The 13,611-nt window shown below is 54.0% G+C and overlaps 1 protein-coding gene across 1 annotated transcript in view; it reads left to right on the top strand.

Annotated features, from left to right (window-relative positions):
- The first annotated feature begins 290 nt into the window (after window positions 1–290).
- Col1a1 (collagen type I alpha 1 chain) overlaps window positions 291–13,611 on the top strand; it is a 16,216-nt gene continuing 2,895 nt past the window's right edge. Inside the window, exons 1-45 of the mRNA XM_028755018.1 lie at window positions 291–467; window positions 1,909–2,103; window positions 2,216–2,247; window positions 2,366–2,401; window positions 2,492–2,593; window positions 3,332–3,400; window positions 3,634–3,678; window positions 3,837–3,890; window positions 4,051–4,104; window positions 4,577–4,630; window positions 4,749–4,802; window positions 5,128–5,181; window positions 5,264–5,308; window positions 5,425–5,478; window positions 5,597–5,641; window positions 5,770–5,823; window positions 6,044–6,142; window positions 6,232–6,276; window positions 6,373–6,471; window positions 6,572–6,625; window positions 6,806–6,913; window positions 7,008–7,061; window positions 7,342–7,440; window positions 7,569–7,622; window positions 7,713–7,811; window positions 8,346–8,399; window positions 8,591–8,644; window positions 8,745–8,798; window positions 8,900–8,953; window positions 9,332–9,376; window positions 9,464–9,562; window positions 9,756–9,863; window positions 10,200–10,307; window positions 10,496–10,549; window positions 10,700–10,753; window positions 10,998–11,105; window positions 11,194–11,247; window positions 11,361–11,414; window positions 11,545–11,706; window positions 11,808–11,915; window positions 12,272–12,379; window positions 12,484–12,537; window positions 12,647–12,754; window positions 13,133–13,186; window positions 13,303–13,410. Of these exons, the coding sequence (XP_028610851.1) occupies window positions 389–467; window positions 1,909–2,103; window positions 2,216–2,247; window positions 2,366–2,401; window positions 2,492–2,593; window positions 3,332–3,400; window positions 3,634–3,678; window positions 3,837–3,890; window positions 4,051–4,104; window positions 4,577–4,630; window positions 4,749–4,802; window positions 5,128–5,181; window positions 5,264–5,308; window positions 5,425–5,478; window positions 5,597–5,641; window positions 5,770–5,823; window positions 6,044–6,142; window positions 6,232–6,276; window positions 6,373–6,471; window positions 6,572–6,625; window positions 6,806–6,913; window positions 7,008–7,061; window positions 7,342–7,440; window positions 7,569–7,622; window positions 7,713–7,811; window positions 8,346–8,399; window positions 8,591–8,644; window positions 8,745–8,798; window positions 8,900–8,953; window positions 9,332–9,376; window positions 9,464–9,562; window positions 9,756–9,863; window positions 10,200–10,307; window positions 10,496–10,549; window positions 10,700–10,753; window positions 10,998–11,105; window positions 11,194–11,247; window positions 11,361–11,414; window positions 11,545–11,706; window positions 11,808–11,915; window positions 12,272–12,379; window positions 12,484–12,537; window positions 12,647–12,754; window positions 13,133–13,186; window positions 13,303–13,410 (3,339 nt within the window). The 5' untranslated portion in view covers window positions 291–388. The remainder of the gene's footprint in view (window positions 468–1,908; window positions 2,104–2,215; window positions 2,248–2,365; window positions 2,402–2,491; window positions 2,594–3,331; window positions 3,401–3,633; window positions 3,679–3,836; window positions 3,891–4,050; window positions 4,105–4,576; window positions 4,631–4,748; window positions 4,803–5,127; window positions 5,182–5,263; window positions 5,309–5,424; window positions 5,479–5,596; window positions 5,642–5,769; window positions 5,824–6,043; window positions 6,143–6,231; window positions 6,277–6,372; window positions 6,472–6,571; window positions 6,626–6,805; window positions 6,914–7,007; window positions 7,062–7,341; window positions 7,441–7,568; window positions 7,623–7,712; window positions 7,812–8,345; window positions 8,400–8,590; window positions 8,645–8,744; window positions 8,799–8,899; window positions 8,954–9,331; window positions 9,377–9,463; window positions 9,563–9,755; window positions 9,864–10,199; window positions 10,308–10,495; window positions 10,550–10,699; window positions 10,754–10,997; window positions 11,106–11,193; window positions 11,248–11,360; window positions 11,415–11,544; window positions 11,707–11,807; window positions 11,916–12,271; window positions 12,380–12,483; window positions 12,538–12,646; window positions 12,755–13,132; window positions 13,187–13,302; window positions 13,411–13,611) is intronic.

The raw sequence follows: 13,611 nt of genomic DNA, 5'->3' as shown, positions 1-13,611 counted from the left end.
ATCAGTTTACTGAGGGCCCAGCCACGCTCCAGTGACAGCACCTCTGGCCCATGTAGATCTGGGGGGCAAGGGCGGCAGAGTTGCAGGGGGGGGCTGGGTGGACTCCTTTCCCTTCCTTTCTCTCCTCCCCCCTCTCCGTTCCAAATTGGGGGCCGGGCCAAGCAATTCTGATTGGCTGGGGGCTGGGCTGCTGGCTCCCCCTCTCCGAGAGGCAGAGTTCCTCCCAGCTCTGCATCAGGATGGTATAAAAGGGGCCCAGGCCAGTCGTCGGAGCAGACGGGAGTTTCTCCTCGGGACGGAGCAGGAGGCACGCGGAGTGAGGCCACGCATGAGCCGAAGCTAACCCCCCACCCCAGCCGCAAAGAGTCTACATGTCTAGGGTCTAGACATGTTCAGCTTTGTGGACCTCCGGCTCCTGCTCCTCTTAGGGGCCACTGCCCTCCTGACGCATGGCCAAGAAGAAGACAGTAAGTTCCAAACTCTGGGGAGTTTATGGCTTCTTGGTATCGCGTTCTGCGTAGGGATCTTAGCAATTAGGACTTAAACAGAAGCGTAGGGGTGCTCCAGAGTCAGGGATGGGAAGGTGATGGAGAGGAAGCGAAAAGAGAAAGGTCACCCTGGTGAGCAGATTAGGGCGAGCAGTTCTTAGAAGTGGAGTCCTGGATGAGATGGCACAGCAGGAAATTTCAAGCACCTATCTGTAGCACAACAGTGGAAATCTGGGTACGGATTGGGGCAGAATACGTCGAAGATGAAATAAGGCCTCTGGAATAGAGATTTGGAGCTCAAGATGTAAAAGCTATCAAAAAGGCTGCGGGATGATTCATAAGGAAAGATTGTTTGCCCTCTCTGCAGGCTAGACAGTGTTGCTGGGGCCTCCGGGGTGCTGGGCTATGGGGGGTGGGGGGAGGGGACGCACAGAGAGGGCGGGTTGTTGGATGAGAAAGTTTGGCTAAGACTTAACTGGGCGCGGTCCCTGTGCCTCCTGCTGGTCAACCTTGAACATGGCGCGCGGGCTGAAGAGGGAAAACCTGGGTTATCGACGGGCGTGGACCCTCATCTCCAGACTAGGAAAATAAAAACAGGGAATAGATGGGGTAGCTCTGGTCTTTGAAAGAAGTGACCCAGGCCGGATAAAATTGGTTCCGCTCGGTGCATTGCTTAGTGTTGCCCGCCACCTAGTGGTTGCCTTGATCTGTTACCAAGGCGGTGGGCGTGGTTAACTAATCATTGCTATTTGTAGACTATTTGTAGAGTTCTTTGGCTAAGGAGAGATTCCAAAGCAGTACTGGCTTTGGAGGACCCGGCTTGTATAGCTAGCAAGCTTTTAAGATTCCTGGGAGCTGAGAATTAGAATATATCTAACTTTAAGGATACATTTTACTACTCTGGACAAGGCTCCACGGAAATCAGCCCCTCCACATTGTAGCGCCGCCCATTCCGTCCCACCTGCCCAGGGAAAGGGGGTGGGACCAGTGTTGGAATTCGCCTTCTCTCCTCCTACCTCTGCCTCCAGTCTCCGCGCAAATCACGTCTCACGAGTCCCCACCTACTGTGTAGGAGCCCTCCTACTCTTCTTTAGGAGGCTTTTTATTTCATTTGGTTCCCGCGCGCGTGGGCTGAAGTTGAGTTTGGAAGCAACCCCAGTTAAAGCTTTGTTTAAATTCCTGAGACCTGGGAAGTTATAGTCCTGGCCAGGCGCCCTGGTGCTGTCACTGAACGCCGATACGGAGCAGAGCTGCATTTAAGGATTTGAGGGAAGAAAATAGGGGATGGGGGGAAAGAGGCAGGAAGTGGAAAATCTACGTGCGCCTCTTAGACAGGGGAAAGAGTAAGGCTGGGATCCCTGATGCTCCGAGGTAAGGTCTCAGAGCCGCTCACATCTTGTGTCTCTTCCCATTTGCGCAGTCCCTGAAGTCAGCTGCATACACGATGGCCTAAGGGTCCCTAACGGTGAGACGTGGAAACCCGATGTATGCGTAATCTGTGTCTGCCACAATGGCTCGGCTGTGTGCGATGACGTGCTATGCAACGAAGACTTGGACTGTCCCAACCCCCAAAAACGGGAGGGCGAGTGCTGTGCTTTCTGCCCAGAAGAATATGGTACGGTTCTAGTCCTAGGGCTAAGGGAGGTCGGAGTCCCTCCTTTGCCTGTGTCTTGAAAGCCTATAACACCTTAGCAAATTTACTTCTAACTGCACATTTTTCTCCCCAGTATCTCCAGACTCAGAAGTCATAGGAGTTGAGGTAATAGCCTGCCTGCTACTTTTCCCCACCTGTCCACGACCCCCACTGTCCTCCAATAACCTCCAACTTTCTTTGGTTCTCTAACCTGTCTCTTGTTTCTTCACCCTCAACCCCACAGGGACCCAAGGGAGACCCTGGCCCCCAAGGCCCAAGGGTAAGCATCATATTCTAAGTGAGCTGGGAAACTGGAGGGTGTGTGGCTCTGCTTTTTGCTCATAGCAGCCCCCTCCATCTCTTGGTGCAGGGACCCGTTGGCCCCCCTGGAAAAGATGGCATCCCTGGACATCCTGGACTTCCTGGTCCTCCTGGTCTCCCTGGGCCCCCCGGACCCCCTGGCCTTGGAGGAGTAAGTACATCTTGGAGACCCCAGACCGGTGTGGCTCCCCATTTTGTTTATTTGTTTGTTTTTCTTTGCTTTGGTTTTTGTCAGACATAACTTTATACTTTTAAATAATCATAAACGTACAGAAAAATTGCAATGGTACACAGAACTTCTATTCCCTCTTCAGCACAACTGCTTTGCCAATTTCTGGACACCGGTTCTCTTTGTCTCTGTCCTGGACCATTTAAGACATAAGTTGCCCAGAACATGCCCATGCCTTATGCTCTTGAACGTGGTTTGCTAAGAGCAAGTATATTCTCCTATGGGACCATAGCACCAAGTTTAACGTTGATCTAGCACTATCGTCTGATATCCCATTTTCAGACTTTACCAATGCCCCTCAAAGTGTCCCTCATAGCATTTGCCCCTTCCCGTCTAAGACCACCAGTGGCATTCCGTTCTCTCATTCCTTTGGTTCCCATGAATGTAGACTGTTTTTGAGACTCTTTGTTGTCTTTGAAGAGTCTGACTGTTGGGCAGAGGCGGTTACTTTATAGGTTCTTCTGCAGTTTGGGATTGTCTGGTTAGATTAGGTTCAGTTGAGGTGTCTGGTACAGGAATAGCTTACAGGCTATATTGCTCTCTCTCTCTTAATTACTTCCGGAAGCCTATGTCTGACTGTCCCATTACCGCCAATGCCTCCTGGCTTCCAGTTTATCGTCCAGAGTCCAATTTCTTATGCATTCTCTCTTGTTTTTCTAGAACTTTGCTTCCCAGATGTCCTATGGCTATGATGAGAAATCAGCTGGAGTTTCCATGCCTGGCCCCATGGTGAGCCACCAGGGGGAGCAGTGACCACATAGAGGATAGGGAGAAGAGAGAGGTCAATGATATCCTGCAAGGGGGTGGTACAGATAGTTCCGGAGGTAAAGGCCACCTTTGGGACTTAAGATCTGGAGAAGATTCAGGACAGACAACTGTGAGCCTCACAAGAAGCAGTAGATAAAAGATCCCTGACACACTGCTTTAACTCAAGTCACAAGCCCCTCTTTTTCCTTCTGTAGGGTCCTTCTGGTCCTCGTGGTCTCCCTGGCCCCCCTGGTGCACCTGTACGTATCTAAGGGTCTTCATGTATCACTTTGGGCATGGACTGTGTGGGGGAGAAGATGGGGATGAGGGCAGAAGGCTGGTAGACATCTCTTGTAAGAAGGAGACAGCCTGGAAAGAACCTGCCTTTCTGAGACTACCCTTCTCTTGTACTCTTCAGGGTCCTCAAGGTTTCCAAGGCCCCCCTGGTGAACCTGGCGAGCCTGGCGCTTCCGTAAGTTAGTCCTCCGTGCCAACACACCCAGGTCTCCACAAATTCTCCTGTGAAAAGTCACCCATACTGAGTGAGGAGTGGCTTGTCACCCCCTCATTCCAATCTTCTTCCCTGTTGTCTCTCATCTTGGAGCTCTAACTGCTTCTCCTGTCTTCTCTAGGGTCCAATGGGTCCCCGAGGTCCCCCTGGCCCTCCTGGCAAGAACGGAGATGATGTAAGTACCCCCGGTGGAAGATACTATGGCATCTCTGTGTAGGTCCTGAAATCCTCCCAGCAGGGTCTCACCACCAATAACCAGGGGAAGAGAACTCAGGTTCTCCCTGGTGCCCAGATGGCCCTTGGCAGTGATCTTTCCACTGAATAGAATGTTTTAGTGAGGCAGCCCCATCCTCACCCCCATCCTCACCCCCATCCTCACCCCCATCTCTATCCCTTGGAGTAATCCAGGTTTAGGAGCTCTGGGTGAGCAGACATGGAAATGAATATGCCACTGAGAGGAATTTCTCTGCGGGTATTCAAATGTCACCAAAGTTTTCACTGTAGATCTAAACTGAGTTTTAGAAGTTAGATTTGGTCCCCTAAATCAAATCCACCCTTCAATAACTACCAATAAAGCTGAGCCCTTCCACCCTTTCCCAATATGGGGGATAGAAGGGCATTGCCATAATGGCCTTTTCTCTCTGCAGGGGGAAGCTGGCAAGCCTGGCCGTCCTGGTGAGCGTGGACCTCCTGGGCCTCAGGTGAGCAGGATATGAGGGTGGCCCAGGGCTTACTGCACTGGGGATGTGTTTAGGAGCAATATTCACAGAGCCCTACCCTCTGACACCTTCCCAAGTCCTCACGTGCCTTTCTCTCCAGGGTGCTCGTGGATTGCCTGGAACAGCTGGCCTCCCTGGAATGAAGGGACACCGAGTAAGTCTCTTTGGAGTCACTGAAGCTCCCCAAGTCCCAAGTCACCATTCTATCCCCTTCCTTAAGAGATCCTGTTGTGAATCATGTTAGATGGTAGCTACAGATGTCTCCAAAGGTCATAGGTTAGACATCTGGAAGAACTTCCTTTTGTGGGGGGAAGAAGTCCCAATAAAGAGACTGGCTGGGATGATAGGTGAATTGGGGTCTAGTTTAGCTCAGAGATAGGGAAATGACTGGAGATCTTCCAAAAGTGTTGTCAAATCTGTGTGGGTTCTATACTCCCCCCACCCCAACGGGGTCTTACTTCATCTTTTTCCTCATTAAGGGTTTCAGTGGTTTGGATGGTGCCAAAGGAGATGCTGGTCCTGCTGGTCCTAAGGTAAGATACTGTTGGGATCTGAGCTACCCGCGCCCAACAGTCCTGCTATACATGAATACGGCACTCTCTTGTCTGTTCCTAGGGAGAGCCCGGCAGTCCTGGTGAAAATGGAGCTCCTGGCCAGATGGTGAGTATGCCAGTAGGGGGCGCTCCAACAGGAAGGGGTAGGGTAGAGGATGGATGGAGGCTATGGAAAAAGGTGCCTCCATCTCACTCGACCTCCCTTGGTTTCGTTATTATTAGGGTCCCCGAGGTCTGCCCGGTGAGAGAGGTCGCCCTGGACCCCCTGGAACTGCTGTAAGTACTCCTGGCCCCTTGGATGCCCCTGGGCTCTGGTTGGGGGTTCCCCAGGGACTAAGGGAACTGGCCAGTGCTCAGGGGACATAATTGGGCTTCCCCTCGCTCTCTCTTGCAGGGTGCTCGTGGTAACGATGGTGCTGTTGGTGCAGCTGGGCCCCCCGTAAGTATGGCCTTGACTTTGAGTTTGGGAGTGGAGTGAGGCCTCAGGGTCAGCTCTTGGGGCTGACATCCTGCAGCTTAGGAACTCTTAGTCTCTACCGTGTGACTAAACTTTCCTTTCCTTCACAGGGTCCCACCGGCCCCACTGGGCCTCCTGGCTTCCCTGGCGCAGTTGGTGCTAAGGTGAGCCGCAGTCTTTCTTTAAACATGATTGTTATAGGTCAAGGGCTAAGTGTTACCTCAGATCAGAGAAGCCCAGAGTGGCATATTCCACAGCATCCTTATCCTGGCATCCTCTCCCTAGCTCTCAAAGTCCTCATCCTTGCTCCCCCGCCCTCCAACGCCTGACATCCAGAAGAAATGCTGGCTGCCCCGTTCTGATTTGTCCTTTCCTCCAATCCAGGGTGAAGCTGGTCCCCAAGGAGCCCGAGGCTCTGAAGGTCCCCAGGGTGTGCGTGGTGAGCCCGGACCCCCTGGCCCTGCTGGTGCTGCTGGTCCAGCTGTAAGTGTCCTCCCCGCTGCTGACCCCTGTGCTACCCACCAGCTTCACAGTTCCAGGCTGTCACTCATCCTCCTTTCTCTATGTGACAGGGAAACCCTGGTGCTGATGGACAACCTGGTGCTAAAGGTGCCAATGTAAGTCTCTAGCAGCCCCCCTCCTCCCCATGCCCACCTGCTACCTGCCCCATGCCCTCCACCCTTGGGCTAAAATGTCTGTCCTGACTCCTGCAGGGTGCTCCCGGTATTGCTGGTGCTCCTGGCTTCCCTGGTGCCCGAGGCCCCTCTGGACCCCAGGGCCCCAGCGGCGCTCCAGGTCCCAAGGGTAACAGCGTAAGTATCACTAGCTCCAGTACGCCCCCTTCTGGAGAAACATACACTTGTGAACCGACAGAGTAACTCCAATTCTTATCCCTTTTCTCTCCTTACACAGGGTGAACCTGGTGCTCCTGGCAACAAAGGAGACACTGGTGCCAAAGGAGAACCAGTAAGTCGCACATACCCCTTTTCTTCCTCAGCCCCCAGGACCTGGAAGCCTCACAGGGGGCTCCAGGAAGGAAGGGAGCCCCTGCCTCATACCCAGAAGCCCTGTTGTTAAGACGCCAGCATCATAGGCTCCTGGGCTTGTGCCCCCTCACCAAGACCACTCCCTCTCTGCCCACTCCAGGGCCCTGCTGGAGTTCAAGGTCCCCCTGGCCCTGCTGGAGAAGAAGGAAAACGAGGAGCCCGTGGTGAACCTGGACCTACTGGCCTGCCCGGACCTCCTGGCGAGCGTGTAAGTGTCCCGTGTCTCTCCTCCTTTGCTCTTAGAGCTTTCCCGGTGCTGTGGTGGTGACTGAGCTCACTGGCCTTTTTTCTTCTCCCCGCAGGGTGGACCTGGTAGCCGTGGTTTCCCTGGTGCTGATGGTGTTGCTGGCCCCAAGGTAATCTCTCTTCCTGGCAGAGAAGCTGGCTCTCCAGCTGCCTGACATCCCCTCACTAACAGTACTTTTTACATCTACTTGCACCCATGTCCGCAACCGTGCTCCCTGCCCCCTGCGCCCGTGGCTGTGTCTCCCTCCTCCTCGTGTTTGACCTCTCTCTGGCATCCCCACGAATCCCCCTCAAAGTCCCAGACCTTCTCCCACCGTGAAGAGGATGCTAACCCACGATAATGAGGCCAAGACTGTGACCCTGATGTCTCTGTGACTTCTTGCCACATAGGGTCCCGCTGGTGAACGTGGTTCTCCCGGCCCTGCTGGTCCCAAAGGTTCTCCTGGTGAAGCCGGTCGCCCTGGTGAAGCTGGTCTCCCTGGTGCCAAGGTGAGAAGACTCTGCGTGGAACTTGGAGCAGCCTGCAGCTGGTGCTCCAGATTCCCCCTCCCATCCCCCTTCTCCCCTCATCACCCCCTTCCTCCTGCCCTCATTCATGTTCTTCTGCCTCTTCCTAGGGTCTCACTGGCAGCCCTGGCAGCCCTGGTCCTGATGGTAAAACCGGCCCCCCTGTAAGTATGCCTGTTCTCTCATGCCTCACCCCTAACTTCCTATGTGCCTAACTTAGTCCTTACCACAACTCTTGTGCCTCCCATCCTCAGGGTCCCGCTGGTCAAGATGGTCGCCCTGGACCCGCAGGTCCTCCTGGAGCCCGTGGCCAGGCTGGTGTGATGGGATTCCCTGGACCTAAGGGTACCGCTGTGAGTATTCAGTGAGGAACACTGCAGAAACGGGAACAGGTGTACTAACTCTATGGACTTGCTGTGTGACCTTAGACCCTTTACTGACCCTTTCTGGACCCATTAGTGAAATAAGAGACCGTTGGCTCCATGATCATCATTCTGTCCTTGATAAATAAGTATTGCTAGGCAGGCTTCCCTGAACACACAGATAAGATGGTCCTGATGTGTGATAGTCACACCCAAGTTTCCTAAAGAGAAGAGAGCCTTGAGATGACTGCCATTAGCAGTTCAGGTCACTGGAGGTGTGTGTCAAGGGGAAGGAAAGGGAAAGAGTGACCAGAAAGGAGCCTTGGGAATCTGCTTTGGGTGCAGGAAGAGAGAGGCCAAGCATTAAATGCCACCGAGACCTTCCCTCAACCCTGAAGCTTGCCAACCTCATGCATGAGTCTTCTTGAACAGAAAGCCCCCTGAGGATGCTCACTATAACGAGAGGTCCTTGACTGTAACGAGTCTCGACCGTGACCTGTCAATCTTGCCTTCCTTTCTACACAGGGAGAACCTGGAAAGGCTGGAGAGCGAGGTGTCCCCGGACCCCCTGGTGCTGTTGTAAGTATTTCTTTTGAGTCTCTGTCACCTTTCTGCCCCTGCCTGTGACATACACCATCCTCACATGGCAGGAGTCTGCAGCCACTGTGAGAACATCAGAAGTCACTAGTGGGTTCTGCTGTGTCTCAGAGGTCCAGTCCCTACCCACTGCTGCCATCTGCCACACTAAATTTGTCACCTTCTCCCCACAGGGTCCTGCTGGCAAAGATGGAGAAGCTGGAGCTCAGGGAGCCCCTGGCCCTGCTGTAAGTATCCCTGTCTGCAAGCCCTTGGGAGCAGAAAAGGTGGGACCTTGCCTCCGTTCTCCTTGGACTGTTCATGACTACTGTCTCTTCTCTATGACAGGGTCCTGCTGGTGAGAGAGGTGAACAAGGTCCCGCTGGTTCCCCTGGATTCCAGGTAAGGCTTCATGACTTAGGATTGTAGGGAAGCGTGCAGAACGCTCCTTTGTTAACTGTTAAAGATTCTAAAGCTTCTCCCCTTCACCTTCCACCTTACAGGGTCTTCCTGGTCCTGCTGGTCCTCCTGGTGAAGCAGGCAAGCCTGGTGAACAGGTAAGAAGTAGCAAGTGGCCAGAAGGTGGGAGCATGCAAGAAATACAAAGAATAAGACCACCCACTGCCTGTAGCTGATCAGGAAGCCACCAGCTAGAGGGATAGGGATTAAACACCAGGGGAGGACTTTGGATACATCAGAGTGTGAGGGCACTCACTGCATATGGTCTGGCAGTGGCTGTGTGGCTTCTAGGCAAGGTGACTTCGTTATACACACTCCTGGAATTTACTTCAAGCCTTCCCATTGTAAAGAGGAATTTCAGTTCTAAGTTGAGAATGTGTTCCTCTGGTCTCTGAGGACCAGCTCCTAGGAAGAGGAGCAGAGGCTCTTTTTCAAGGGGAGGTTGAGTTCACTGCTGTTCCTCTTTCTACCCTCAGGGTGTTCCTGGAGACCTTGGTGCCCCTGGACCCTCTGGTGCAAGAGTAAGTGAGCCCTCTCGTGCCGCTTCCATGACAATATCCCAAGCTTGGTCCTGTCAGAGCATCATGTGCCCTTTCCTTCCTTTCTAGGGCGAGAGAGGTTTCCCTGGCGAGCGTGGTGTACAAGGTCCCCCAGGTCCTGCTGGTCCTCGAGGAAACAATGGTGCCCCCGGCAATGATGGTGCCAAGGTGAGAGCATCGTGGAAAGGGCATGGTGGTTGTGACCCAGACCAGAGATAGGGGCCCAGAGGTCCCAAGGTCGGGTCTATGAGTTCGTCCTTCTGGTTGGAACCTGTGATCTGGGATCCACACATAAGGAATCCTAAGTGAGCTCATGGCTCTGAGACATTTCTGGGACTCACTGATCTTGTTTACCAAACAGGGTGATACTGGTGCCCCCGGAGCTCCCGGTAGCCAGGGTGCTCCTGGTCTTCAGGGAATGCCTGGTGAACGTGGTGCAGCTGGTCTTCCAGGTCCTAAGGGTGACAGAGTAAGTGAACCTTCCCTTCCCATGAGGCCTTGGTGTTTCTCATTTATCTCCTTGCTTTGCTGATTAATTTAATACCTGTGATTCAGGCCCTTCTGATGTGTTACCATGGGGGTGAAAGTTGGGGGATCTACCTGATGGAGGTTCCTTTATTTATCACTCTATAGAATTCAGGGCCCTCTTAACCCAGGTTCCACCTGAATCCCCAGGTAGGGACCTTTAACCCTTGAAAGAACATTGTATCCTTGGCAGGGTTCCTTCTTAGATACATCCGCAGAACGCTGTCGCTCAACACCTGGCCCCAGTCTGGAAGTCTCAGATTTTTTCCCCTGTGTTTAGGGTGATGCTGGTCCCAAAGGTGCTGACGGTTCTCCTGGCAAAGATGGCGTCCGTGGTCTGACTGGTCCCATTGGTCCTCCTGGCCCTGCTGGCTCCCCTGGTGACAAGGTTAGTGGCTGTCTCTCCACCTTATTTCTTAACACAATGCTTCCTCTGCAAGCTCGGGGCTCTGCAGAGAAGGCAGGTCTTGCCATATGAAGCTGGTGACCCAGGAAGTTCAAGGGACCAGGAGGGAGGGACGGTGTCATTGGTTCACCTCCCAGGAGAGTTCTGAGTTTCTGTCTCTTCCCTCATAGGGTGAAACTGGTCCCAGTGGTCCTCCCGGCCCCACCGGAGCCCGTGGTGCTCCCGTAAGTACAGAAGACCCTGATAAGATCTCTGTTCAGTCCTTCTCTCCTACCTGCTTTCTGCCCCCACCCCAAACTCCATCCCTTCACTCCATCTGTCCCTCTCCTTCTCTAATGTTGAGACATCTCTCCAAAGTATTCTTCTAATTCTAGGGAGATCGTGGTGAGGCTGGTCCCCCTGGTCCTGCTGGCTTCGCTGGGCCCCCTGTGAGTATCAAGACCCTCTTCATTTTCTGTCCCCAGCTGAGACATGAGGCATGGGAACTTAGGTGACTGAATGAGGACAGAAGTGTTACCCTGAGTCAAAGGAGAAGGGTGGGGAGGTACTGGTTGTCTCCAAGTGTCTCTACATCTCCAACTCCCTATCTGTGGCCCCTCCTCTAGCCCAGAGGCCCTCTGCTCCCAGGCTGCCTCATCCACTCCTCCACTCTTCATTCTCCCCCCTGCCTAGGGTGCTGACGGCCAACCTGGTGCGAAAGGTGAACCTGGTGATACTGGTGTTAAAGGTGACGCTGGTCCTCCTGGCCCTGCTGGTCCTGCTGGACCCCCTGGCCCCATTGTAAGTATCTCATCTTCTACACCATAAGCTTTTGGTAGCCTTGGACTTGGGGCTAGCCTGGATCTCATACCTTGACGCTCTCTTACAGGGTAATGTTGGTGCTCCTGGACCCAAAGGTTCTCGTGGTGCTGCTGGCCCCCCTGTGAGTACCGTCCGCATCTCTGTCGAGACTCCCCAGAGGCAAAGACTGGAGGAGATGAGGCCAGGTAACAAGTGACTGTTCATTTCTGATCACCCAATGTTCTCTCCTGCCAGGGTGCTACTGGTTTCCCTGGTGCTGCTGGTCGTGTTGGTCCCCCTGGTCCCTCTGTGAGTATCTGTGGTTTTGGAGTGGGGATGGGGTGAGGCATGCACTGTCAGTACGGCAGGCCTGACTGGGGCACGCCACTGTGATGCTTTGGAAGCTTGAACTCTGACAGTCCCTCTTGTGCCCATCTAGGGAAATGCTGGACCACCTGGCCCTCCCGGTCCCGTTGGCAAAGAAGGAGGCAAAGGTCCCCGTGGTGAGACTGGTCCTGCTGGACGTCCTGGTGAAGTTGGTCCCCCAGGTCCCCCTGGCCCTGCTGGTGAGAAAGGATCTCCTGGTGCTGATGGACCTGCTGTAAGTGCTAGCTCAGATCTCTATATTTCTGGAGAGCTCCAGAGTTGTGTATGTTTCCTGTGCCACTGTGAGCCCTTCTCACACCTGTCTGCCTCCCACAGGGCTCTCCTGGTACTCCTGGACCTCAGGGTATTGCTGGACAGCGTGGTGTGGTTGGTCTTCCTGGTCAGAGAGGAGAAAGAGGCTTCCCTGGTCTTCCTGGCCCCTCTGTGAGTGTTCCTTCATCTTGGGGTCTCCAAGAAAAGAATCATCCTAGGACTTGGTTACTAGAAGGGGCAGGGTAACAGCGGGGAAGACAAGGAGAGCAAATGTGATAGAAATGCTCTCGTGGTACCCAGGTGGTGGTGATGGTGGTGGTGGCAAACACCTTTAATCCTAGCAGTAAGGAGGCAGAGGCAGGTGAATCCCTGAGTTCAAGACCAGCCTGGTCTACAGAGCAAGTGCCAGGGCAGCCAAGGCTACACAGAGAAACCCTGTCTTGAAAACCAAACTAAACAAACACACAAAAAAAGGTCTCATGGCTCGAGCCACCATATCTGACCTCCAGCCTTCCTTTATTCTTTAGGGCGAACCTGGCAAACAAGGTCCTTCTGGATCAAGTGGTGAACGCGGTCCCCCTGGCCCCATGGGCCCCCCTGGATTGGCTGGTCCCCCTGGTGAATCTGGACGTGAGGTAAGCAGCCTCTACTCCCTAGCCAGTGCCCATGCAGGACCGCTAGTCCTGGGCCTGACCTCTTCCCTGGAGTGGACTCTCATTTCTCCCCCCTCCCTCTACAGGGATCCCCTGGTGCTGAAGGCTCCCCTGGAAGAGATGGTGCTCCTGGTGCCAAGGTAAGGGATCATGCCACACATCAGGCTGGACTCTGGTTTGCCCCGGCCCCACCCCAGACTGGGCACTTCATCTGAGGCTGACCCCATGACCTCTATCCTCTGTTCCTAGGGTGATCGTGGTGAGACTGGCCCTGCTGGCCCTCCTGGTGCCCCTGGTGCTCCTGGTGCTCCCGGCCCTGTTGGCCCCGCTGGCAAGAGTGGCGATCGTGGTGAGACTGTAAGTTGCTGAGCTCAGATCAGACCTCTTCTTCAGGCATGCTCAAAGGCCTGTAAATGGATGAATTACCTCACTCAGGCTGGGGAAGAAGAGGGTCTTGGGATGTGTCTGGGCCCTTGGCCTCCCTGGGAAAACAGTCATAACTTGGACTTCAGCTTGGAGTCATCTAGGCATGACTCCATCTTCCCCAAGGCATGGGGCTTGCCCTAGCTTATCACATGAAGCTGGGCTCTGAGCAGGTTTAATTGGGAATCAGGAAAGGTGGCCACAGCGGAAGAGATGTGGGTTAGGAGGAGTCTAGTCAAGGAGAAGGCTCACCCTGCAGCCCTCAGCCTTGGCGTCTCCAAGTCAGGATCTAACACACTATTTTCTCTCCAGGGTCCTGCTGGTCCTGCTGGTCCCATTGGCCCTGCTGGTGCCCGTGGTCCTGCTGTAAGTGTCCCATGCCAACCTCATGCCCTCTGAACACTGGCTCAGATGTGAACAGTGTCCCACTCAACACTCGACATGAACTTGCACCTGACAGCCTGTCTCCTCCTCTCTTTTAGGGACCCCAAGGCCCCCGTGGTGACAAGGGTGAGACAGGTGAACAAGGTGACAGAGGCATAAAGGGTCATCGTGGTTTCTCTGGTCTCCAGGGTCCTCCTGGCTCTCCTGTGAGTATACTCAACTTCCCAGGCTCTGGTTACCATCAGGCCTTTCACCATATCCTGGGACAGACTACATAGTGGGAGGGGAACACTTGCCTCAGTGTCTACTCTAGATAGACATTCCGGTTCCTTCCTAGTGAGGGTGAGGGGCAGGGGAGATAGAGAGAGAGAGAGAGAGAGAGAGAGAGAGAGAGAGAGAGAGAGAGA

The sequence above is a fragment of the Grammomys surdaster genome, unplaced genomic scaffold, assembly GCF_004785775.1.
Source record: "Grammomys surdaster isolate TR1022 unplaced genomic scaffold, NIH_TR_1.0 126048, whole genome shotgun sequence".
NCBI lineage: Eukaryota > Metazoa > Chordata > Mammalia > Rodentia > Muridae > Grammomys > Grammomys surdaster.
Note: the sequence above shows the minus strand (reverse complement) of the source record. Positions and strands in the feature narration are given on the sequence as shown.